Source organism: Pituophis catenifer, unplaced genomic scaffold (genome assembly GCF_029215685.1).
Source record: "Pituophis catenifer annectens isolate HBS135680 unplaced genomic scaffold, rPitCat1.0.hap2 SCAF_2, whole genome shotgun sequence".
In the NCBI taxonomy this organism is placed as follows: domain Eukaryota; kingdom Metazoa; phylum Chordata; class Lepidosauria; order Squamata; family Colubridae; genus Pituophis; species Pituophis catenifer.
Genome location: NW_027256882.1, coordinates 284,451,237 through 284,478,055, shown reverse-complemented (window position 1 = coordinate 284,478,055; position 26,819 = coordinate 284,451,237). Strand labels below are relative to the sequence as shown.

Sequence of the window (26,819 nt, the reverse complement as noted above, 5' to 3'; positions counted from 1 at the left end):
GCCACGCGATCATCAGAAGCTTTTTTTTTTTAAAAAACATTTTTTCTACAACTTCTTTGGCCAAAAAAAATGCTTTTAAAAGTAAAAAAAAAGCCTCTGGTGATCGCATGGCTCAGCTGGGATCATCAGAGGCTTTTAAAAGCATTTTTTTACAACTTCTTCAGCTGAACAGGTTGTAGAAAAAATGGTTTTAAAAGTAAAAAAAAAGTTGACCACGCCCACTCAGTCACATTCCCCCCCCCCCCCACAGAACCGGTAGTAACAAATTTTACATTTCACCACTGAGTTAAAGATAATGCATTGTATACAGTCATCTAACATGGATGGGTCTGTGAGTTTAATTTCCAGTAGAAGGTTTGAATTCTGTACACATAACCATCTGCGATGTACATGCAAGGAGTTCCATATAGAACAAAACTGATTGTGAACTGCCTTTTGCTAGTCGTTTTATAACTTAGTTCATATTACAGCACAGCACATTTGATAACATTATTGATTTATTTAGATTTATTGGCCATGAAACTCCAGTGCATTCTGGGTGACGCACAAAACTAAACATATTAAAACAGGTAAAAATATTAAATCATCAGGGAGTGAGACCAAATCGTTCTAATCACAAAATCTACAAACCAAAACAGTTTTATTTATCGGTATTATAATTAGGACCTAGTTAGCTCCTAAAGCTAATGCATTGTACATGCTTTATGAGCTGAATTTCCATTTGAAATTCATAGTATAGCAATAGCACTTAGACTTCTATACCGCTTCACAGTGCTTTTACAGCCCCCTCTAAGCGGTTTACAGACTCAGCCTATTGCCCCCAACAATCTGGGTCCTCATTTTACCCACCTTGGAAGGATGGAAGGATGAGTCAACCTTGAGCCTGGTGAGATTTGAACTGCCAAATTGCAGTCAGCCAGCAGTCAGCAGAAGTAGCCTGCAGTACTGCACTGTAACCACTGCGCCACCTCACCTCATGATCTATGTTTAAGTTCCCTACAGAACAAAACTGGTTACATACCGCCTCCTGCTGGTCAACATGCAACATAATTCATATAGCAAGATACCTCATTGGGGAAAGGGGAAGAAACTTTAAAAGCTCATTACTTTCTGATTTTACATTATTCAAATTGATTGCATAAGCAGGTATTTCTTTGGCTGGAGCAAAGTTGATCTTTACCAGGGGGAACACATACCGAACCCAGCCGTGCCGATGAAGTGAATACTTACGACCACAACTGAGAAAAAAAAAAAAGTTGTTAAGTGAGTTTTGCTCCATTTTACTACCTTTTCTGTCACAGTTGTTAAGTGAGTAACTGGGGTTGTTCTTTTCACTGTTTTTCTAGCAGCCAATGGTTTGCAAGATGGTGCACGGACCACTTTTATCTATGTTGACACTCATGCTCAAAACGGGTTGCAAGGCAACCCTGTTTGCCATCTTGCCGATCGCAACTAAAACTAGATTAAAAAGAGCACCATTAAATAAGAGTATAATGAACCAGGTAACTTGTTTTTCATGGTCCATCTGAGCCTAGCACCAGAGGGCAGGACAAGAAACAGTGGATGGAAACTAATCAAGGAGAGAAGCAACCTGGAACTCAGGAGAAACTTCCTAACAGTGAGGACAATTAACCAGTGGAACAGCTTTGCCTTCAGAAGTCATGGGCGTTTCATCACTGGGTTTTTAAGAAGAGTCTTACCTGACAGCCACTTACCTGAAATAGTATAGGTTCTCCTGCTTGAGCAGGGGGCTGGACTAGAAGACCTCCAAGGTCCCTTCCAATTCTATTCTATTCTATTCTATTCTATTCTATTCTATTCTATTCTATTCTATTCTATTCTATTCTAATTTCTTTTATATTCTATTCTAATAATTCTAATTCTATTCTATTTCTTTTCTATTCTATTCCAATAATTCTAATTCTATTCTATTCTATTCTATTCTATTCTATTCTATTCTATTCTATTCTATTTCTTTTCTATTCTAAAGTAATTCTATTTCTTTTCTATTCTATTCTAATAATTCTAATTCTATTCTATTTCTATTTCTTTTCTATTTCTTATTTATTCTATTTCTTTCTTTTCTATTCTATTCCAATAATTCTAATTCTATTCTATTCTATTTCTTTTCTATTCTACAGTATTTCTATATTTCTTTTCTATTCTATTCTAATAATTCTAATTCTATTTATTTCTATTTCTTTTCTATTTCTATTTCTATTCTATTTCTTATTTATTCTATTTCTTTCTTTTCTATTCTATTCCAATAATTCTAATTCTATTCTATTCTATTTCTTTTCTATTCTATTTCTATTCTATTCTATTTTTCTTTTCTTTTCTATTCTATTCTAATAATTCTAATTCTATTCCTTTTCTCTTTTCTTTTCTCTTCTTTTCTTTTCTTCTTTTTTCTTCTTTTCTTTTCTTTTCTTTTCTTTTTTCTTCCCTTCCCTTCCCTTCCCTTCCCTTCCCTTCCCTTCCCTTCCCTTCCCTTCCCTTCCCTTCCCCTCCCCTCCCCTATTCTATTCTATTCTATTCTATTCTATTCTATTCTATTCTATTCTATTCTATTCTATTCTATTCTATTCTATTCTATTCTATTCTATTCTATTCCAAATATCTTGCCTGGAGGGAAAATGCAGTATCTTTGCCCGACACAGATCAAGTATAAAGTGATTGCAGTGATGCAACATCCCGGCCGAAAACGTCATGTGTTGCATGAACTCTTAAGCGACACGTTCCGACCCATAAAGCGACATTTACGGTTTAATAAAGTCTCCCTGCAAATGGATTGGAACGCAACTGGAGTCTACGGTGTAGAGCACGTGCCAAGCTGCTTTCACTTTCAATCTCGAGGACCCCCATTCATCATTCTCTCATTTTTTACATCCCGGCACGCACGGCATCTCTATATATCCCCCAATCAGACGCCTTTCCTTTCCGCCCGCTTCCTTGCCTGGTCCTATCCAGGAGTAACAGGCCGTGGATTGGCTGTTTCGGCAACCCCGATTAGCATATTCAAATCCTTTCGCCTCCCTTGCCTCTCAGATCTCCGGGATTGAGGGGGAGAGGCGAAGAAGCGGTGGGGATTGGAGGAAAACGACGACTCGCTTGACGCCGCTTGTTGGCTGACCTCCTTGTCACTCAGATAGGAGAAGCCCACCTCTCGAGGTGTCCCTCCCTGCCCCGACCTCGGGCGGTTCATTCGGCGCTGGGGCGTGGAGGCCGAAGGGTGTCAGCAGGTTGTAGGTTGGAAACAGCCTCGCAGAAGCCCATCGCTAGAACAAAGAGCTGGATGAGGAGGTGGCTGCTAACCCACTGCGTGGTAATTATTTGTAGGGTGACAAATCAGCGTTCTTACCTTGCCATGGCTTCTTTGAAATGGGTTTAGGCACGTATTTTCATCCTGATTTAACTTCCCTTTCAGAACTTCTTTTTTTCCCCGGAGGGCCCCGTCGTTTATCGTCTTTTAAGCATCAGTGTTTTTTTTGGGGGGGGAAAGGGTGTCCGTTAAAAAGGTCGTTCTGATTTTTAGGCTGCTGGAGGGCAGGCCCTTATTAAATCCAACCCCCCCCCCCCCCCGCTGGAATTAGCAAAGACTTTTTCCTAACAGTCCCTTGATGGCTTTCAGGAGGCTTAAAATGGCATTTTGGATTGGTGGCAGCTTGGTTTCTCTTTCTGAATCCTGGCTCAGAAAAAAAAAAAAGCAGGTTGGGTCCCCCAAGTCTGTTTTTATGGGACTACAACTCCTATCATTTCAGCCAAGCCTGCCTTTGGTTGTGGTGACTCTAGTGATGGGAGTTGTGGTCCTACACAGTTGGCAGGTGTTAAGATTGGCTATAACCATCAGTGCTCAAAAATGCTTATATTCCCTAGGATTCTGTTTGTAGGAAGCTAATTCAAAAAATATATGTTTATTTGATTGTTTTATCCAGTGGTGAAATCCAATTTTTTTTTTACTACCAGTTCTGTAGGTGTGGCTTGGTGGGCGTGGCAGAGGAAGGATACTGCAAAATCCCCATTCTCTCCCCACTCATGGGGGAAGGATATTGCAAAATCTCCATTCCCACCCCACTCTGGGGCCAGCCAGAGGTGGCATTTGCCGGTTCTCTGAACTACTCAAAATTTCTGCTACCGGTTCTCCAGAACCTGCTGGATTTCACCCGTGGTTTTATCCCACCTTTATTACTTTATAAATAACTCAAGGTGGTGAAGATACCTAACACTCCTTCCTCCTCCTGTTTTTCCCCCACAATCACAACAAGAACCCTGTGAGGTGAGTCGGGCTGAGAGAAAATGACTGGCCCAAAGCCACCCAGCTGGCTTTTATGCCTAAAATGGGACTAGAATTCACCGTCTCCTGGTTTCTAGCCTGGAGCCTTAAACAATAGATCAAACTGGCTGTGCTGGATCTGTTTAGATCCTGGAGAGGAGACCACCAGGAAATCCAGACTAGAAAACCACTGGTATATTGTTGCCAAGAAAAAGTACATGGATGTTCATGAAATGCCAAATTGAGTTCAAATAAGAGTTTCTACAGAATAATTGGTGCTAATTATAAATACCGCTAAGATTAGATTAGATGCCAACTCATTTTCTGTTGGGGAAGACTTGTTCAGCATGGCATTTTGCGCTCTAAAAACCAAGGAAAAATTCCATTAGGCGGATAAATTGCATTCTTGCAGAGCACTTACTGATAATTCAATACACTTTCTCATCTTGGCAAGCCCTATTAAATATTTGTTTAGGAAAAAGAGACAACACTATTTGATTCAGACAAGTGAGAGTGCATTTGAGAAAGTCTCCCTGCCTATAAATAAATTTTATTTGGAGTTTATTTAGTTTAAGAAATAATCTGAAATTCCATTTAAAGTTGATGGCAGTTATTCTTGAAACAAAAACGCTGTTGCTAGGACGGGTTTTGCTTGTTTTTGCTGGATAGCACAGGCTGTTTGGCAGTTTCGTGTTCCAGCTTTTGTCCCGAAATGAACCCTTATTTCCGTTTGAAGTGCCAGGAAATGCAGATTTCAAACTGGGAAACACTTTCTGTGATTATGCTGTGCTAGAGACTGTCATAGATTTTCTTTCTGAGTACAGTAATTTTAAGAATGTTTGTAAAAGAAGAAAGGAAAGAGAAAGAAAAGGGAATTTAGTTTTTAAGAAAATGATAGGGAGTGACATTTGTTTAATATGCCACAAAAGTGTGAGGTCTGCATAAGAATAACTTTTAAAAATATTTACGGTAATATTTTTTTTAATGCTTGCAGCATTTTAGGATACAATACTCCACAGAATATTATTAGTGTTTCTTCACCTTGGCAATTTTAACGTGGATGGACTTCAACTCCTGGAATTCTCCAGCCAGCATGAGAATTGAAGTCCACTCAACTCACCCAAGGTTGAGAACCATTGGGATAAATTAAATGTTTATTGAACATTAAAACAGTATATAGGTAGTCCTTCACTACAACCACAATTGTGCCCCAAATTTCCATTGCTAAGCAAGATAGTTGTTAAGTGAGATTTGCCCCATTTTACGATCTTTCTTGCCACAGTTGTTGAGTGAATCATTGGAATTGTTAAATTAATAACATGGTTGTTAAATGAATCTGGCTTCCCCATTGACTTTGCTTGTCAGAGGATTGCAAAAACTAACATGTCATAAATACATTCCAGTTATCAAGTGTCTGAATTTTGTTCAGGTGACTATGGGGATGCTTGCAACAGTTGTATAAAACTCACTTTTTTCCCAATACTGTGGCAACTTTGAACAGTCACTAAATGGATGGTTGTAAGATGAGGACTATCTATACTGCCTTGGTATGGTTGTGCTCCTGACTTTTGTGGGTAGCTCTATATTGGTTCCTTTAGCTCAGTATTATCAATTCTGAGCGGCGCTGAATCTTTGGTTCAACATCTGTCAGGTCATCTGTAGTCTTATCTTTTTAGTAGAGATTTGTTGTTTTCAACCTGATCTTCTGCAGATAAAGCTTTTGCTTTCGCTCTCTATATTGCAGTTATTTTCTATAGCTCAAAGGAACGTCTTCTCATACGAGAATGGTAGGCTGCTATTTCTGTAGTTTGGTTGAGGGTGTCCAGGTTCTTCTTTCGACTTTGTTGCTTGGCTTGTTTGCCTGAGCTATCTGCAGATTGGTCCTCTTGCAATCTGGTAGGGACGGAGATCCTTTAAAGCAACGGAAGTGGGTTGGCTTATTTTTGGCACGGAGAATTCCATGCGGTGAAAACAATCAAGCTTATTGCATAGCTGCTATATTGATTCATCATCCATCTCTCAGTGCAGTAGTCATTGGAAAGAAATACGATATAACATAGGTAGTTATTAGGACTGCATTGTGTGAGTTATTCAGTCTCCTATTTTTATTTTCAATATATTTGGGTGGTTTTTTTTTTTTTAACCCTCATTTGAAAAGGATTCTCTTACTGGTAGAAAAGCAATTGTGGCAGGAAAGGGGTTGAAAGGAAAACCTTGCTCTTCGTTGTATAGTCACATCTACAATTTGCAGAGAATGCCAGATGAAAAGTGACATCCAGCTTCATGGGTCAGGCCATATTTGCACACAATAAGCCTTGATTCTTTAGGATTATAGTGGCAGTGTGAATATAGATTCATGTTTCTGATGTGTTCCCCCCACTTGCTTTAGTAAATTATTAAATCAAATTGGGGTAGGTTTATAGGTTATAGGTTATTCGTGCAGCCATGATGGTGCAGTGATTAGAATGCAGTATTGCTTGCTGACTCTGTCCACTGCCAGGAGTTCGATCCTGACTGGCTCAAGGTTGACTCAGCCTTCCATCCTTCTAAGGTTGGTAAAATGAGGACTCAGATTGTTGGGGGCCATATGCTCACTCTGTAAACCGCTTAGAGAGAGGGCTGTAAAGCACTGAGAAGTGGTAGCTAAGTAAGTACTATTGCTATCCAGCTGGAATTATGAATTATGTTGTCAAAGCAAGCCAAGATTCATGATTTAATAACACATCTTGGTTTAAAGTAGGCAAAGGTATTTTTTTTTCCTTAAAAGGAACAATGCTAGCTCTTTTTTCCTTGTTACCCATAATGTCTTTTGCGCATTACAGGAGTTCAGGCTATTGAAAAGCCCAAAACTAAGAGCAAACGTTGGATTTACTTTTAGTAGCTTCGTGATCCTTCTTAATCCAAATACAAGCAGGTGGTAGATGGATTGGATTATGGGTCCCTTTGTCTGGAGGCCGAACCACTAATTTGAAATATAGCAATTGAAAAAGGCAAATTACCAGTCTGCAGATTGGTTCATCTGTTCCATCGAAAATGACAGGTAGGAGAAGAAGGCCTCCTGAAACAATGGAGCTGCGTGCAGGGTGGATAAAAATCAATGATTTTTTTAAAAAAATCAAAAAAATCAGATTTTTTTTATTTAAATCGGATTTTTTTGATTTAAATCGGATTTTTTTTGATTTTTATTGAATTTATTTTAATAAAAAACTTTTGGGGTAAAAATCTATCGTAAGATAGTTTTCTATTTAAGATACATAAATAATTTAGTTTATTCAGCATGAAATGGAGCTTAGTTATGTAGCATGAGGCTGTATATTCTGCAACACTGGGACTATCGGTGAGTCAACAGTGGGTCAAAGGAGTAGCAGAGATGACAGTTGCTCTTTAAAAATTATGATTTAAATCGAGTTGATTTAAATCAAGCCTTTTTACTAGTGATTTAAAACATGATTTAAATTGTGATTTAAATCAACTCAATTTAAATCAAATCCACCCTGGCTGCGTGTTTGCAATATATTACATATTTCTGAAGGGATTCTTAGTCATGGATTCCTGTACCTGCATTAAGCACTCTCATCTGCTTTCTTTTAGAAGTAAATTATGAAAGGAGTTGCTGTTTGGTTCATATCTAAATAGCCAGAAATAATTTATGTGTATCTGGGTATCTTTTGAAATGAGCCATAAAGTGCTGACAGATACCTGCTTGGAAATTGCCCATTTAATAAAGTACAGCCTGTTTTTTCTCTCTGCATGAGTGATGAGCCACAGTAGCTGGTGTCTGTTTTCTCTCCAGTTTATGAAAGTCCAGTTACTTTAATAATAAAAAAAGAGAGGGCACTTTTTTCTGCACCTCAGGCTGCTTCCCAAAAATGTGAAGTCATTCCTCCTGAGTGCTTCTGGTCTCTTGTCGATTAGACAAAATTCTGCCTCAGTTTAGGCTTTAAACTGTGGTGTCATCTCATGTGCGATGACCATAACCCCAAAACTAAAAAGCCCTTTGGATATAAATGAAATCTGTCTGGAAAAACCATCTATCTTTTCCCTGAGGGGCTAGTTTTCTGCATGCAGGGAGGGTTGATTGGTCTGTTTCCTCAGAGAAAGAGTCAAATTTTTCACGATTCTCTGTGAGGAATTATTTTTAGAGGGAACATTTGATTGTGTGGGTGGAGACCAAAGCTCAGAGTGAGACAGTTGGATTCTCTTCTCAAAGATGAAGGGTTTTGTTTTACAGGTAGTCTTCGACTTATGACCAGCATTGAGCAGAAAATTTCTATTACTAAGCAAGATGGTTGTTAAGCAAATTTTGTCCCATTTGAGGACCTTTCTCGCCAGAGTTGTTAAGTGAATCATTGCAGCTGTTAAATAATAGTTCACTTAGCAGTTAAGTGAATCTGGCTTCCTCATTGACTTTGCTTGTGAGAAGATTGCAAAAGCTGATCGCATGATTCCAGGACACTGCAATCGTCATAAGTATGAACTGATTGCCAAGCATCTGAATTTTGATTATGGGGCGCTGCAACAGTCATAAGTATGAAAAATGAACATAAGCCTTTTAACTTAATTTTTTTTTCAGTTCTGTTGTTAATTTTGAATGGTCACTCAATGAACTGTTGGAAGTCGAGGACTACCTACCTGTAAAGGCAGAATACCAACAAATCAATGAGGAAGGCATCATATTTGACGAGCTGCAAGAATTGTATGTTGAATTCTATGCAGGGAAGAACAAGAATGGATTTAGAAGCTTTGACAGTTTTAGTGATTTCAAATGCGGCTACATGATGCAACTTATAGGTGGGAAGGATCCCACTGTAGGGAAATATTTGCTTCTAGATAAATGTCCTTTTATAGTGCTCCTGATGAGTTTGAATTGGCTGGCTGCCTCCTTGATAAGGGATTTTTTTTTTCCCTCACAGAAACTAGCTATCATTCTTGCTGCCAGTTTTAAAGAGATGTCTTCTACATACCAAAAAGTATAAGCCAGTGATAGCTAACCTTTTTGCCGTTGTGTGCCAAAAGGGGGGGAAGCGCGGGGGGGGTCGCGCACACATGTGCCCACACCCATAATTCAATGCGCCCCGCCCCTACACGCATGTGTGCGTGAACCCCCTTTTGGCACGTGATGGCATGGTGGGCCTGGTAGGACTGTTTTTTCGCCCTCCCCAGGCTCCAGAGGCTTTCTAGGAGCCTGGGGAGGGCAAAAATGGCCTCCCCCCCCCCCCCGGAGGCCCTCTGGAGGCCGGAAATGGCCCATTTCCTGACTTCCAGTGGGCCCAGAAGGCCTGTTTTTCATCTTACCCAGGCTGTAGAGGCTTTCTAGGAGCCTGGGGAGAGCAAAAACGGCCTTTCCCACCCCCCTGGAGGCCCTCCGGAGGCTGGAAACAGCCTGTTTTCCGATTTCCGGTGGGACCAGAAGGCCTGAAAATCAGCTGGCCGGCGCACGCATGCACACTGGAACTGAGCTAGGGCAACGCTCGTGCCCACAGATATGGCTCTGCGTGCCACTTGTAGCACGCATGCCATAGGTTCGCCATCACGGTTATAGGCTGTGCGAAATCATGACATGAATCTTGACTTATGACCAGTTCTGCAACATCCTTGCAATCACACGATCGTGATTTGCAACTTTTTTTTATTGGTTTCTGGGCAAATTTTCTCATTCCAAAGAATGGATCCACAATGAAGATCACAATGCTTAACAACCACAGTGATTTGCTTAACAGCTGCCCCCCCCACCAAAAGTTATAAAATTGGATCTGTTTATGTGGGTGTCACCATTTACAACGTAATGGCTCACAAATGGAAATTTAATCCTGATTGGGGCCGTAAATTGTGGACTACCCATAGAGTAATAGTTTTTGGTGGGCTTGCTACGTGGCCAGATCTAGCCAGTTTCAGCTGATTTTGGAAAGCCAATCCGGGTTGCATTTCGTTAAACCATCATCCCAGGACCGTAACCTGGTTTGTAAACTAAAAAAACAAAGGGAAAAGATCAGAAGACAACGAAGACAACAATATGGAATTTTGTTGGGCAGTTTTGGGCTTCAGGGCTCTTCAAATGACCCTCAGTACTTGAAGAGGTCAGCCGCAGTTGCTGGTGCAATATTTGGAAATCTGTTACCGTGTTTCCCTGAAAATAAGAACCCCAAAATAAGCGCTTATTTTTGGGGAGGTCTTATTATTTTGGGGCACATGGAGGAAACCAGAGGAAATGGCGGGGACCGGCTGCGCATGCGTTTAAATCAGGGTGGATTTGATTTAAATTGAGTTGATTTAAATCACAATTTAAATCATGATTTAAATCACTAGTAAAAAGGCTTCATTTAAATCAACTCGATTTAAATCATAATTTTTAAAGAGCAACTGTCATCTCTGCTACTCCTTTGACCCACTGTTGACTCACCGATAGTCCCAGTGTTGCAGAATATACAGCCTCATGCTACATAACTAAGCGCCATTTCATGCTGAATAAACTAAATTATTTATGTATCTTAAATAGAAAACTATCTTACGATAGATTTTTACCTCAAAAGTTTTTTATTAAAATAAATTTGATAAAAATCAAAAAAATCCGATTTAAATAAAAAAAATCTGATTTTTTTTATTTTTTTTAAAAAAATCATTGATTTTTATCCACCCTGGTTTAAATATTTTTGGGGAGGGCTTATTTTCAAGGGGGGGGGCTTATTTTAGGGCATGCACTCAAAAGCCCAATTGAGATTATTAGGGGATGTCTTATTTTGGGGGAAACAGGGTATCTAGACCATGATAATTAAAGTCTGATGTCGAACACTGCAGAACAGAAGCTGTGAGAAAGCCTACAAGAGTATTCAGTTCCTATTTTAAAATAACTTTTTTTTATTGAAGAATTTAACAATACTAAAACATAACACAAACCGAAGAGAAAGAAAAGAATAAAAAAAAAAGTTCAGAAAGGAAAAAAAAGCAAAATAAGAGGAAAGGAATATTTAAATAAATGACTTCCGACCTTCTTTACAAGAAACGCAGGTTGTCCTTGACTTACGACCACAATAGAGCCTAAAATTTATGATGTTAAGTGAGACATTTGTTAAGTGAATTTGGTCCCATTTTACAACCTTTCTAGCCACAATTGTTAAGTGAATCCTTGCAGTTGTTAAGTTAGTCACACGGCTGTTAAGTGAATCTGGCTTCTCTATTGACTTTGCTCGTCAGAAAGTCACAAGAAGGGGAATCATATGACCCTGGAATGCTGCAACCGTCATAAATATGAGTCAGTTGCCAAGCATCCCAAAAGCAGTCATAAATCACTTTTTTCAGTGCCGTTGTAACTTTGAACTATCACTAAACAAACTGTTGTAAGTCAAGGACTACCTGTACAAGCAAGTTTACTAATTCTCTATCTTCTTTGATATTAAATTACAGAAATCACTTCTTATAACAACAATGGTCTTGTTCACAAATTCAAAAAAAAAAACATTTAACATTTCTGTCCATTATCAGCAAAAAGGGTTCATGAAAGGGTTTTAAAATGAAGGGTTTTCGTTTTAATCCTGATTCTTTGCTCCTAATATTCTTCCTCTTTGCTTCATTTAGATTTGATCTCCATCCAATTTTTCTTTCTCCCATTTTTGGAGTTCCTTCATAGCTTTAATAGGTCACTTTCATAAATCCAACAACCCATTACCCTAATCATTACTTAGATCAATTTTTATCTCTTGGCTTTTCATTTATATTCCCACTTTATTTCTCATCTCTGTTTTATAGTCCACAACTTGTATTTCATTTTCAGGTATTTGTGCTTGGCTTCAGTTTGTGTTACCTCTGCATACTTTGATCTGTAAATTCTTTAATATTCTTCTTCACACTTTTGGAGGAAGAAATGCTGGACTGAAGATAACTCCACAAAGGATGGAGCTGAACATGGCAGAATGAAGCGGCTGCAAGGCTCTTTAAAACATCTCCAAATAGGGAGAGGATTTGAGTTTACCCACAAGTGCACGCCAGACAGTTTATGTTTGATTTTATCTTAAGAGGGTTTCAAGACAGAGATAGAAACAAGAGGACTTCGGCTGACAAACCATTCCCATTCTTTAAAAAAAAAAAATTATTGAAAGTTTTAAGAACAAGAATAGAAACGAATACAAACTAAAACAGAGCATAAAAGAAAAGAAGAGAAAAAAATGGGGGAAACATGAAAGAAAAAAGAAAAAGGTGTAATAGAAAAAAAGACAAAAAAGTATAAAGAAATAACTTCCAACTTTCTTTAAGCAGTTATAAGTACAATTATAGATTTAATCTATAATTATTTTCCAGTTTTTCCTGTTTTATGGAAAAATCCATAAGGGTTTTCAGTCGGCAATAAACATAGCTACTATCTTTTCTCTAATCAAACAGATCAGTTTGGCCTTCTCAGCAAGTCCTGTCATATTCACCAACCATTCCTTCATTGTAGGTATTGCCCCATTCTGATAGACAGACAGACGTATCTCCCAAAACATTGCTTTCAAGTCATTTTGAGGGATTTGAGCTAGGTTAAAAGCGAGAACAAGCTGCCTCTTCAAAATCTCACACTCCTCCTCTTATCTTTAAAACCTTCCAGAATGGTTCAAATGGAAAAAAACAATTCATTGTGCAAGATGATTTGAGGTTGTCTTCTCTGAATTTATTAAAAATGAAAACGAGCCTCCAAAATTGAGCCGTTAAGTTTCTTCCTGATCACCCCACATTGGAGAAGGAACAGCTCAAACTGTGGAGCTAGATGGTGTGGTGGAATTTGGTCTGGAGTTGCCGGACAGAGGTACTTTTTCCCAGGGGGCAAAGAGGCAGCAGAGTTTGGAAGAGAACAAGGACAGGCCTTCCTTAGCAGTTCACAAGAGTACGTCTGTAATTATTGCAGATAGTTGTTTTAGTCTGGCAAGATTCTGTCTGTAGGTGAACAACAATAGAAAAACTACTCAGAAGTAACTTATTCTTGGTTGCTTGGGCCTGACATATGCTCTGAGAAGTAGAAGCTCCTCACAAGTAAAGGTTAGCAAGAGGATGTTCTAATTTGGTTGATGGTCATGAAGGAACCCTACGTCTTCCAACCCTACGTCCCAAAGGTGCTTTTTCAAACGGCAACTGGACTTTCTTTGTTTTTGCTTGAAGACTTTATAGAATATAGAATAACAGAGTTGGAAGGGATCTTGGAAGTCTTCAAGTCCAACCCCCTGCTTAGGCAGGAAACACTATACCATTTCAGACAAGTGGTTGTCCAATCTTTTCTTAAAAACTTCCAGTGTTGGAGCATTCACAACTTCTGGAAACAAGTCGTTCCACTGATTAATTGTTCTCACTGTCAGGAAAATTTCTCCTTAGTTCTAGGATGCTTCTCTCCTTGATTAGTTTCCATCCGTTGCTTCTTGTCCTGTCCTCAGGGGCTTTGGAGAATAGATTGACCCCCTCTTACTTTGTGGCAGGCCCTGAGATATTGGAAGGCTGCTATCGTGTCACCCCCCCTCCCCCCACCAGTCCTTCTTTTCGTTTCACTCTCATCCAAGAAACCTCTCCAGCTTCTTGGATGAGAAGCGAAACATTTTCAAGCAAAAGCAAAGACCGTCCAATTGCCTTTTGAAGAAGCACCTTTGGGACAGAAGCACCTGGATGATTGAGAGTCTCCATAGATACTTCCAACTCTATGGTATTTTGATTCTCAGGAAGAAGGTCATTTTTCTGCTTCATTTCTGGCCACCTACGATTAACTCTTAACCTGGTTCTCATTGTAGTTCCTACCCATCCTAAACATTTCTGCATGAGGCACGCTCCTGAGCAGTTAGGAGACACTGTCCTTGGTGCTTATAGCTAACATCCTGCTTCTTTTCTTACCATTGTAAATAAGATTAGAGCCCTACATCAGGGGTGAAATGCTCCCGGTTCGGACTGGATCGTCAGATCCGGTAGCGATGGAGGCGGGTGGTTCAGAGAACTGGTAGCAAAAATCCCTGCCCCCCCCCATGCCCTGCTGAGCCGCACAATCATCAGAGGCTTTTTCTTTTAATTTTTAAAAGCATTTTTTCTACAACCTCTTCGGCTGAAAAAATGCTTTTAAAAGTAAAAAAAGAGGCTTTTTTTCTTTTAAATGCCTCTGATGATCCAAGCTGAGTTGCCTGATCGGCAGAGGCTTTTAAAAGAAAAAAAGCTTCTGCCGATCAGGCAACTCAGCTGGGATCGTCAGAGCCTTTTGAAAGCATTTTTTCTACAACCTCTTTGCTGAAGAGGTTGCAGAAAAATTGGTTTTAAAAGTAAAAAAAAAATTGGCCACGCCCACCCAGTCATTACCCTCCACCACCAAGCCATGCCCACAGAACCGGTATAACAAATTTTAGATTTCACCACTGCCCTACATATTGATTTGTTATGCAATGGATGGAGCCTGATTGCTTTCAATGACTAACTTTCCTTAACCCAATGTTCCTCAGCTGTGCTGGGGCTACAACTGGCTGGGAGGTTGGAGAAAGGCTCATTTAGGCTAGGCTTTCCTGCGCCCACTTTTGAACATTTTGGGTTGGGCCCCAACTCTGCTGTTTCTTCTTTTCCTCACAGTTTTTCTTCCTCATCAACACCACTTCCCTTAGCCTGCACTCTCAGCCAATGTCTTCTCTCTCAAAAGAGGAACCCTTATTTTGAAGCAGAATTGGGACTATTGTTTCTTGCACCAGCCTAAATGTGGAGGATTCTGTCTGTCTGTCTGCCTACCTTGCCTGCCTACCTATATATCTACTTAGCTACCTATCTGACTGCCTGCCTGCCTGCTTTCCTATCTGCCTGCTTGCCTCCCTTCCTACTTCTTTATCTACCTACCTACCTGCTTGCTTACCTATCTGCCTGCCTACCTACTTATCTATCGTAACTACCTGTCTATCTGCCTTTCTGCCTGCCTACCTACCAGGGTGGATTTGATTTAAATCGAGTTGATTTAAATCACAATTTAAATCATGATTTAAATCACTGGTAAAAAGGCTTGATTTAAATCAACTCGATTTAAATCATAATTTTTAAAGAGCAACTGTCATCTCTGCTACTCCTTTGACCCACTGTTGACTCATCGATAGTCCCAGTGTTGCAGAATATACAGCCTCATGCTACATAACTAAGCTCCATTTCATGCTGAATAAACTAAATTATTTATATATCTTAAATAGAAAACTCTCTTACAATAGATTTTTATCCCAAAAGTTTTTTTATTAAAATAAATTCAGTAAAAATCAAAAAAATCCGATTTAAATCAAAAAAATCCGATTTAAATAAAAAAAATCTGATTTTTTTGATTTTTTAAAAAATATCATTGATTTTTATCCACCCTGCTACCTACCTACTTACCTATCTACCTATCTACCTGCCTGCCTGCTTACCTATCTGCCTGCCTACCAACCTATCTGCTTTTCTGCCTTCCTTCCTACCTACTTACCGATCTGCCTGCCTGCCTGCTTGCTTACCTATTTGCCTGCCTATCTACTTACTTACCTATCTGCCTGCCTATCTACTTGCTTACCTATCTGCCTGCCTCCCTGCCTCCCTACTTGTCTATCTGCCTGTCTGCCTACCTACTTCCCTGCCTGCCTATCTACCTGTCTATCTGCGTGCCTGCCTACTTGTCTGCCTCCCTACCTGCCTATCTGCCTGCTTACTTACCTGTATCTGCCTACCTACCTATTTAGATAGATGTCAGCCCTCCCAGGTGAAAGAGTGGATGAACTAAATTCTACTTTATTGCAAGACTACATTAACAGAATTTTGCAAATTGGAAAATACACACTTCCTGCCTGCCACTTTTAACTGCCTGATCTATTAGGGCAGGTCCTTTCTCAGTTTCCTTCTGTGCGTGTTAAGCAACTGTGGACTCCTGCCCCGGATTGGATTGCTTCCTTGTGTCTCCTCTTTCCTTGAAAGCCACTACTGTAATGCAGAGGTCTCCAACCTTGGCAACTTTTAAGACTTGTGGACTTCAACTCCCAGAATTCCTCAGCCAGCTTTGCTGAGGAATTCTGGGAGTTGAAGTCCACAAGTCTCACAGTTGTCAAGGTTGGAGACCCCTGCTCTAGAGCAAAGGGGTTCTAGAGTAATCCTTGATTTACAACCATTCATTTAGCAACTCTTCAAAGTTACGACGGCACTGGAGAAAATGACTTGTGACTGGTCCTCGCACGTAATGATCATTACAGCATCCCCATTGTCACGTGATCAAACTTTGAGTGCATGGCATATATTGGCAACATTTGCAGGATCCTGGAGTCATGTGATCACTATTTGTGACCTTCCCAGCTGGATTCCAACAGATGAAGTCAATGGGGAAGCTGGATTTGCTTAACGACTGTGTGATTAATTTAACTGCAGTGGTTCATTTAATAACCATGGGGAAAAAAAGGTCATAAAATCAGGAATGATCCACTTAATAACTATTTTCCTTTCCCATGGAAATTCTGGTTTGAATTGGGGTCATAAATTAAGGACTAGCTGTATTGAATTTGCCTTATATATTTCAGGCCTGGTTGATGCATCCCTTTAAATTGCAATGTAGTTTGCGAATCAACCAGTGTTAGTTTATTCAGCAAATTATAAATAAACCACAACACATTCAAGGAACCATGGATAAATGGATCATGGTTCAGTGCACTGCAACAATCTAACTCTAATGTGTTGACAAGTTTTGAACAAAATTTAAAACCCGTATGATTCTCCTTATTCACCTACAGCAGGGATGTCAAACATGCATTGTCACGGCATCATCACGTGACGTATCCGGACTTTTTTCCCCTTCACTAAACTGGGCAGGGGCGGAGCCAGCACATGACGCATCTGGCCCGTGGGCTGTGAGTTTGACACCCCTGACCTACAACATCTCAATTTGCAAAGTGGATTTAATACTGTTTCCTTCTACAGGCCTTCTGTCTGCTCTGTGTTGCTTGTTAATTTGCTCTAAAACAATTAATTCCTGCAGGCCACGAAGATTTTGTCTGCATCCACCTAGTTCATCATGATGCCTTATCATTCTACGCAAAGCTGCTTTTGTTTCTAATACCCAGTTTCCAACTGATTGGTTGCTAAGCAGTGAGTAAATAAACTTGGCCTTCTGAACTAGTCTGGTTCCTACCGAAAGTAACAGTTAGGCAACAATTCAAAGATACAATTTGTAATTTAGGAGGCAAAATTGATTCTGCACCCACACACAAGTTTAAGCGGGCAACTACGCACTGTGGTTACAAAAAGATTATTTTTAAAAAAAACACAAAAAAAAACCTCAGGCATGTTAGCTTCCTTTGTTCTTGTCAAAAATATCCAAAGGACCTTTAAGTTACTGGCATCAAATGAGATAATTTATGAGCATATCGTTGCTTTATATAATGTGGAACAGAATCTGATTTCAAGGGCAGAGTGCATAATTTTAGCCCAGCATACCAATTCATAATTGAGTAACATGATATTGTATCTAGAATCTTAGCCTTTGTAAAGTTAATTAGTAACCTGAAACCTGGAGGAATGTGATATCATGGAGCAACTTGTAAGAATTTAATAGTTTAACTTAGAAATAAATGCACCACTGCATTTATACAGAGTGACTTTCTGATTATTTTGTTGAAAAAAAGATAAATCACATTATTTTGGTTGGAAGCAAAATACTACACTACCTTTGATGATCAAGGGGCCACAGTTAACGTTTTGGGAGAACGAGAGATTCCAGGGGTTTAGGGCACTGATGCTAAACAGCTGAAGTTGTTCCTATAGGTTTGGTTTGGCATAGGTAAGAGTTTTCTCGTTATGTTTTAAAGTTTAAACTATATTATATCAAGAGCCTGGTGGCGCAGCAGACTAATAGCCTGTTATTATCATTCAGCTGCCTGCAATTACTGCTAGTTCGAATCTCCCCAGGCTCAAGGTTGACTCAGCCTTCCATCCTTTCTAAGGTAGGTAAATTGAGGACCCAGTTTGTGGGAGCAATAAGCTGACTTTATATAAATATACAAAAGTATGAAGGCTATTGCTTAACGCATTGTAAGCCGCCCTGAGTCTCCAGAGAAGAGCGGCATATAAATCAAATTAAAAAAAAAATTAAGCTTAATCTGAATCTGTCTGAGTAAGAAATTTATGGCTTTCCGGATGTTGCTGAATTTCCACTCCTATTGGAACTATTGGTGAGGGACCCTGTACAGATAGTCCTCAACGTATGACCATGCTGGCTTAGGGATTCTGGGAGTTGAAATCCACAGGTCATAAGGGCAGTGGTTCCCTACCCCTGATTATAGGATACCAACGTCTTTGTCAGCTCCACCAAGTCAACCAGAGCAAAAAATCAACACCACCACAAGGCTAGAGCGACAGTTTATTAAAAGTCATTTATTTATTTCATTAATTTACTAAACCTGTATGCCACTCATCTCTTTATCAAGTGACTCTGGGCCGCTTACAATACCATAAATAGCAGCCCGAAGCATTTATAGAATGGAAACATTTAAACCTCGGACATCAAACGTTAAACCATTCAAATTAATATTAAAACGGATAAAAAGACCAGTATGTAAACCGGGTGGAAGGAGAATTTTCTCTTGATCCCTGCAGAATGGGCTGCGTCCATTGTGGCTAGTAAACAAAGCCAGATTTGTTTCAATTTAGTTTCTGAACGTTTCGTTACCAGACTAGGTAACGTCATCAGCAGGATTGCAATTCCCATCGGGGTGAGATAGTGCCTCAGATAACCTGGACCAGTGGTGGGTTGCTCCCGGTTCGGATCGGTTCGCAAGAACCGGTAGTAAAATCGGCAGGAGGCTCCGCCCACTGACCCGGACGTCATCATAGGCGATCTGTGCATGCACGATGTGAACCGGTAGTAAAGGTAAGTAGAACCCACCCCTGACCTGGACCCTGGCTTTAATAACAGAACCTTACAAACTTGGAAGTTGCTTTGCTTCCCCTCCATCTTTTAACCCTAGTGAACCAGGAGGAGCCTTCCTGAGTCACTTCCAAGTAGTCCTCGATTTACAAAAGTTCACTTAGTGAACATTCGAAGTTACAACAGCGCTGAAAAAAGTAACGTACATCCGTTTTTCACAGTTAGGAATGTTTCAGCATCCCCATGGTCACATCATTTGCATTCAGATGCTTGACCACAGACTTACATATATGACGATTGCAGACTGCCCCGGAGGTCACGTAATCAGCCTCTGCAACCTTCTGAAAAATCAAAGTCAATGGGGATGCAAAATTCACTTAACAGCTGCAGTGATTCACTTAACAACTGTGGCAGGAAAAGTTGTAAAATGGGGCAAAACTCACTTAACAAATGTCTCACTTAGCAGCAGAAATTTGGGTTACATTATGTTCGTAAGTTGAGGACTAACCTGTATTATCTTGCTTCCTAGGTGTTAAATAATGCATAGAACAATTAAGGCCTCCCTTATTTTACTCTCTACAAGCCGTTATCTGCAAAGGCTACTTAAAATGGCAGGAGATTCCATTCCCCTTTGATATTTGCTGACAAATTCAACTACAGTGGTCCTCGACTTAATAGCAATTTGTTTAGTGATTGTCCAAAGTTATAACGCCACCCCAAAAAGTGACTGTTTTTCACAGTCATGAGCATTGCAGCATCTCCCTGGTTGCACAATCAAAATTCAGGCACTTGACAATTGGCAATCAAAATTCAGATGCTTGGCAACTGACTCATATTTACGACGGTTGCAGTGTCCCGGGGTCATGTGATCACCCTTTGACGACCTTCTGACAAGCAAAGTCAATAGGGAAGCCAGATTCACTTAACAGCCATGTTGCTCACATAACGACTGCAGTGATTCACTTAACAACTGTGACAAGAAAGGTCGTAAAATGGGGCAAAGCTCACTTAACTGTCTCACTTAGGAACAGAAATGTTGGGCTCAGTTGTGGTCCTAAATCAAGAACTACCTCTATTTTATATTCATTCACTTACTATCTCCTGTCTGGGGTGTTTTCATGAAGGAAGGTGGTACGTTTCCCTGCTGCAGGAACAGGGGTGAGTTTCACTTATCTTTACCACCGGTTTGTCACGTGCGCACACTGTCTACGCATGCGCCTGGCCTTCCACATATGCACTTTGCTCGCTTGCACACCTTCCGCACATGCGCCCAGCCTCGAAAACGTGCCTTAAATAGCATGACTTGGAGCCTGGGCAGGCCCATCCGTGATCGCCGATACTAGTTTACCCGAATCGATGCGAACCGGCTGAATACCACTTCTGCGCATGGAAGAAACAGTGGAAGGGTTGCAGAAATGATCTGTTCCTCCATTGAGTTCCACTTTGGCTTCGTTCAAGACAACGTTAGGACTAACCAATGGTGCTGGAACTGGACAATATTTGAGAAGGAAGGATAAACCATTGATATTGCAGAGAAATAACATTTTTTTTTTAATACTGTTAGCTGTGGGGCGCTCTCTCCAGTGGGAAGGTGGACCTGGATGGTAAAATATCATGGATTAAGCAATGGGAACATCTGCTGATGACATTGGAAAGTGGGTGTTTCAGAACAGGTGACAAACTCACCAAACAAGATTAGAATAGAATTTTTATTGGCCAAGTGTGATTGGACCCACAAGGAATTTGTCTTGGTGCATACGCTCTCAGTGTACATCAAAGAAAAGACACGTTCATCAAAAATCATAAGGTACAACACTTAATGATAGTCGTAGGGTACAAATAAGCAATCAGGAAACAACATCAATATAAATCGTAAGGATACAAGCAACAAAGTTACAGTCATACAGTCATAAGTGGAAGGAGATGGGTGGTGGGAACGATGAGAAGATTAATAGTAGTGCAGACTTAGTGAATAGTTTGAGAGTGTTGAGGGAATTATTTGTTTAGCAGAGTGATGGCGTTCGGGGAAAAACTTTTCTTTCCAAGCAGCCCTTGGAAAACGTTGCCAGGAGTGACCTTAGGCTAGGACAATTGTTGCCTGCTCTTGGTGCCCAGCTGCTATTTATAGGTATTGTCTAACAAAACACCAAGGCCTTTGCAGACAATGGCTTTGGGCTAGACATGATTGATGTTCTAAGGCAGTAGAGACGCTCTTGGCCTCTGCCAAGGAGGATACAACAGCTCTTGAAGACTGGGAGTTGCAGGAGAAGGTCATATCCCAGCTAGATGTCAGGAAGGAATTTGAAGACAGCCGTTTTTCAAAGATGGTTTGTTGGGATCTGTTCCTCATTCTACCCCAAGAGAGCCACTTGAGTGAAGACACAATTAGCCCCTGAATTTAACAACTGGAAGGATCTGAACTTTGTTGGCAGCACAATTGGGCAACATGGGTGGGAGGAGATGCCTGGTTGCAAAAGATTTAGGCTTTGTCTTTCTTTCTTTCTTTCTTTCTTTCTTTCTTTCTTTCTTTCTTTCTTTCTTTCTTTCTTTCTTTCTTTCTTTCTCTCCCACTCTCTCTCTCTCTCTCCCTCTCTCTCTCTCTCTCTCTCTCCCCTCCCTCCCTTACCCCACCTTCTCCTTCCTCCCTCCCAAATATATTTGCCATCCATCTGTAGTATAGTATAGTATAGTATAGTATAGTATAGTATAGTATAGTATAGTATAGTATAGTATAGTATAGTATAGTATAGTATAGTATAGTATAGTATAGTATAGCAATAGCAATAGCATAGCATAGCATAGCATAGCATAGCATAGCATAGCATAGCATAGCATAGCATAGCATAGCATAGCATAGATTGTAAATCATCTATACAATGAAATTGGTTTTAGTCTCACTGGTGCAATCCATGACAAAAAATAAAAAACAACATAAATAGTATAAAGAATAATCCCTATGCAAGTAATTGGGGGGGAGGGGGGGAGAGAGAAAAAGAAAGAAAAAGAAAAACTAGTCATACATTTCCACGTGTCCGTGGAGTGATTGTGGTTGTGTTTAAGAGTCTGACAGCCCAAAGATAGAAACTGTTTTTAAACCTATTTGTTTAGCTGGCTATGCTTCGATGTCTTCTGCCCGATGGTAGAAGTGCGAAGAGACACTGACCAGGGTGTGAATCATCTCTGAGTATCTTTCTTAGTTTGCTAAAGCAGCGAGACCTGGCGATGTCATCCAGTGGTGTTAGAGGGCAACCAATGGTTTAAATATCACAGTTTAGCCATCAATGAGCAGAGGTTGAGTCTTGATGTTGCTTGAATCTGTGGATCCTTCTTTAAGGATCTCTTGTGTGGGTTTAATTCAGGGGTGAAATGTAAAATTTGTTACTACCGGTTCTGTGGGCGTGGCTTGGTGGGGATGGGTAATGTGACTGGGTGGGCGTGGCTAACTTTTTTTTTTTTAACTTTTCAAAGCATTTTTTCTAATGCTTTGAAAAGCCTCTGACGATCAGGCAACTCAGCTGGGATCGTCAGAGACTTTTCAAAGCATTTTTTAAACCACCTCTTTGGCCAAGAGGTTGCAGAAAAAAATGCTTTGAAAAGCCTCTGACTATCCCAGCTGAGCCGCGCAATCATCAGAGGCTTTTTTTTTTTACTTTTAAAAGCATTTTTTTGTCGGAAGACGTTGTAAAAAAAATGCTTTTAAAAGTAAAAAAAAAAAAAGCCTCTGATGATCCTGCGGCTCAGCTGGGCATGGTAGGGGGGCGGAGCGCAGGGATTTTTGCTACTGGTTCTTCAAACCACCTGCCGCCATCGCTACCGGATCAGACGATCCGGTCTGAACCGGGAGCATTTCACCCCTGGTTTAATTCCAAGTATGAGAATCCTGTTTTGGGATCTCCTCTTTACGTCTTCAGCCATTGAACTAAAAAAGCTTGCTAGCTGTGAACTGTGTATCCAGGATTGGCTACCAATCTCGTGTTCTCCAGCTGTTTCCTTTGCTTTCACTTCGCAGTAAAACAACGCAGAGTATTTCAAGTAAATTATAGCCATTACTGTAAAACAGTGCTTAGCGAAGTAAGTGTTCCGAGGAACTGAAACTGGAATTTGCCTCTGTCAAAGAGGTTCCCTTTTCTTGGCTTACTAAGTAACCTTCCCAAACTGATCACCTTTGAGATAAATTGGGCCACAGTTGCCAACGTCTCTGTGCCCCAGTCAGCGGTGGCACCATTTCTACCTGGGAAGTACAGTACAAACACTCTCCAAAGCTACATTCTTGGAAAGGTCCAAAGTATGCTGAAAAGTGACTCATGAGCCTCCTAACGACCATTGATACAGAGGTAGAAAGCAACCTCTGAACGACCTTATATAGTGCCGTTCACGCAACATCAAACATAGCACATTATACAGTATTTATTCATTAGATTTATACCATAGCAATATGGTATAAATAGCTACTTCAGCTGACTGCTTAGCTGCAGTTTTGCAGTTCAAATCTCACCTGCTCAAGGTTGGCTCAGCCTTCCATCCTTCCGAGGTGGGTAAAATGAGGACCCAGATTGTTGGGGGGCAATAGGCTGACTCTGTAAACTGCTTAGAGAGGGCTGTAAAAGCACTATGAAGCGGTATGTAAGTCTTAAGTGCTATTGCTGCTAAGCAACCTCTTAAGTTTTGCAGCCCTTGCAAAGCTCAGCATTCCCACCCAACACACTTTTGGGAAATCTAGATATTGCATATACAACTCGTGCAGGGCGTCTTAGATTGAGAAACGCCAAATTGCAGAATGAAACATTGGCTTGGAGCAAGAGTCTCTAAACTTGGCAACTTTAAGACTTATGGACGTCAACTCCCAGAATTCCCCATGCTGGCTGGGGAATTCTGGGAGTTGAAGTCCATGTATCTTAAAATTTCCATGGTTGAGAAACACTGCTGTAGAGAACACAGAACAAAAGAGCCAAAGAGTTTTTTTCATAGCGTAACAGTATACCATAAAACCCACCTGAAAGGCTTCTACTGGAAAGAATACTCTAACATTGATTTCTTCCTTTGAATCATTTATATCCCTTTTAAAAAAAATCTTTGTCTTATTTATAAACAATCTTTTTTTTTTCCAAACAGCGGTATCCTGTTTAACTAAAATTGAAAAATCCTGCTATTTTTATACGTCTGCTTGTATATCTACATTTTGAAACAGACAGTACTATTCCATTTTTTCTTTTTCCCGTCTCCTAGGCAAACTATACATAATGTTCTCCCGGTTAAGAATAGCCGTTTCCCCCTGCACGTTGGCACATCGTAGCATGCATAGGAGGGAAAAAGGGAAGCCTTTGATGCTTAACCCCAGGACAAACAAGGTAAATATCATGGGTATGTTGTACTAGGGCTGTGAAGCTTAAAGTAAGGCGGAAGACTGTTGCAAGGGCTTTGAGTTTACTGTGTTTTCCCAAAAATAAGACCCTGTCTTATATTTTTTTGAACCCCAAAATAAGCGCTTGGCCTTATTTTCAGGGAGGTCTTATTATTTTGGGGTGCATGGAGCAAGACTTGCTGTTCACTTGCTCTTTTACCTGATTTCCAGCTCTGTCTCCCTAACCCTAACCAGAGGAAATGGCGGGGACAGGCTGTGCATGTGCTTAAATATTTTTTTTGGGGGGGGCTTATTTTTGGGGAGGGCTTATTTCCAGGAAGGGCTATTTTGAGTATGCGTTCAAAAACCCGATTTGGCTTATTATCAGGGGATGTCTTATTTTCGGGGAAACACGGTAGACATTGGGCAGCGCCAGATATTTATTTATTCATTCATTCATTCATTCATTCATTCATTCATTCATTCATTCATTCAATTTATATCCCGCCCTTCTCCAAGCGGACTCAGGGCGGTGCACAGCCAGAACTAAAACACATACCAATACAAAATTTAAAAATTTTAAAAGAATTATATGACTTTGGCCCAAAATTTAAAACATTCAAACTAAAACCCATTGACAATTTAAAAAGCCTAAAAAAAAGGGGGGGGGTTCACGCCAGCCCTGCTTGATGGAAAAGAAAAGTTTTCAGGGCACGGCAAAAGACCTGGAGATCCGATATCCTTCGTATCTCCGGGGGCAAATCGTTCCAGAGGGCAGGAGCTGCCACAGAGAAGGCTTTCCCCCTGGGGGTCGCCAGCCGACATTGCCTGGCTGATGGTACCCTGAGGAGTCCCTCTCTGTGGGAGTGTAATGGTCGATGGGAGGCTATTGGCGGCAGAAGGCGATCCCACAAAATTAAAAAATTAAATTAAAAGAGTGACAGAGGGAGAAGCTGAACATTGAGCAGATCCAGAATGGCCACAGTCTGTTGATGGTTAGTAACTAAAGAGTTGTAATGTGGACAATTGTAATCCCCTTTTGTGCTGTATTATTGGGTCACTTTTCGTGGTCCTAGTGTATGATGTGGAAGGTAAGCAAGTCTGCAGTTGACCAAGCTTGTGTCATATCGTGTCATAGAAAGTTTGTTTAACCATGGATTGCTGAATAAGTTACGGTTTGGCTGGTTTCACGCAATATCGTGCAACAGAATAGTACAGCCTATTCTAGTCAGGGTTTTGGTCATTTTGGTGGCAAGAGAAAGGGAATAAAATGGGGAGAAATTGGAGTTTCTTCAGGCAAAGGTAAGACAGAACAGTTGTTTGGTCAACTGATTCCCTGAGATTCTTTTGGTGAGAAAAATAAATGTCTTTGTACCTAAAATCCACGCTTGGCTTGATGGCTCAATTGGGCATTTATTTTACCGAAACTGACCCATTATGGCTGCTTCATGATTTCAACTCCCAGAATTCCCACGCCAGCATGAGGGAATTATGACCCCTTCATGACTTGTGGACTTCAACTCCCAGAATTCCTGAGCCAGCAAACCAGCAAAAAAGGAAATGAAAGGCCGTAGTTCCCACCCCTGCATTAGAGGATGAAAAATGCTGAGTAAATATCACAGCTAAGAATGGCAACCATAGTTAGAAGGATAGCAAAGGATTTGCAGGTAGTCCTTGAGTTAAACTTTGGAATAGGAAGAAAATGGGCTACATTAAATAATATGAAAGGAATAAAACAAAGAGAGGGTGTTGGTCTTGATCAGGGGTCGGGAACGATGACCCTTTTGTGACTTGTGGACTTCAACTTCCAGAATTCCTGAGCCAGCAGGTCATAAAGGGGCTATGGTTCCCCATTTCTGGTCTTGATTAAGGACAAAGGAAGGACTCATATTCCTGATCAACAGCTGGTAGGGTCCCACTAAAATCATTTGGCCAAAGGATTTCCCCAAACCTGGAATTGAGGCTAATTTTATCTTTTCCTCTTGCTGTCTCTATTTAGGGTATGGCTTTTACCTTAAAAGAACGGCAGATGTTGGGGCTTCAAGGACTCTTACCGCCGAAGATTGAGACGCAGGACATCCAAGCTTTACGTTTCCACAAGAATGTAGCCAAAATGACGGATCCTTTAGAGAAGTAAGAGCCTATTGGAGGAGAGTTACTTTTGGGGCGCTGATTCTCCATGCCTTGTTGGCATTGGTTTCCGATTACGATTTGGAGAATCACAGTTGCAAATATCCCAGACATACTGGAGATGGGGGAATGTTGGTTGCTGGACCAAATACATTCAAACCCCTTATCTCTATATCTTATTTTTTTTGCAAGCCATCTCCTCTATTCTTTGCCATTATCAAAATATTCGTAGG

The 26,819-nt window shown here is 40.5% G+C and overlaps 1 protein-coding gene across 1 annotated transcript in view; it reads left to right on the top strand.

Moving 5' to 3' along the window:
- The first annotated feature begins 3,303 nt into the window (after nucleotides 1–3,303).
- ME2 (malic enzyme 2) overlaps nucleotides 3,304–26,819 on the top strand; it is a 47,785-nt gene continuing 24,269 nt past the window's right edge. The window contains exons 1-3 of the mRNA XM_070935990.1: nucleotides 3,304–3,325; nucleotides 24,342–24,463; nucleotides 26,456–26,589. Of these exons, the coding sequence (XP_070792091.1) occupies nucleotides 24,356–24,463; nucleotides 26,456–26,589 (242 nt within the window). The 5' untranslated portion in view covers nucleotides 3,304–3,325; nucleotides 24,342–24,355. The remainder of the gene's footprint in view (nucleotides 3,326–24,341; nucleotides 24,464–26,455; nucleotides 26,590–26,819) is intronic.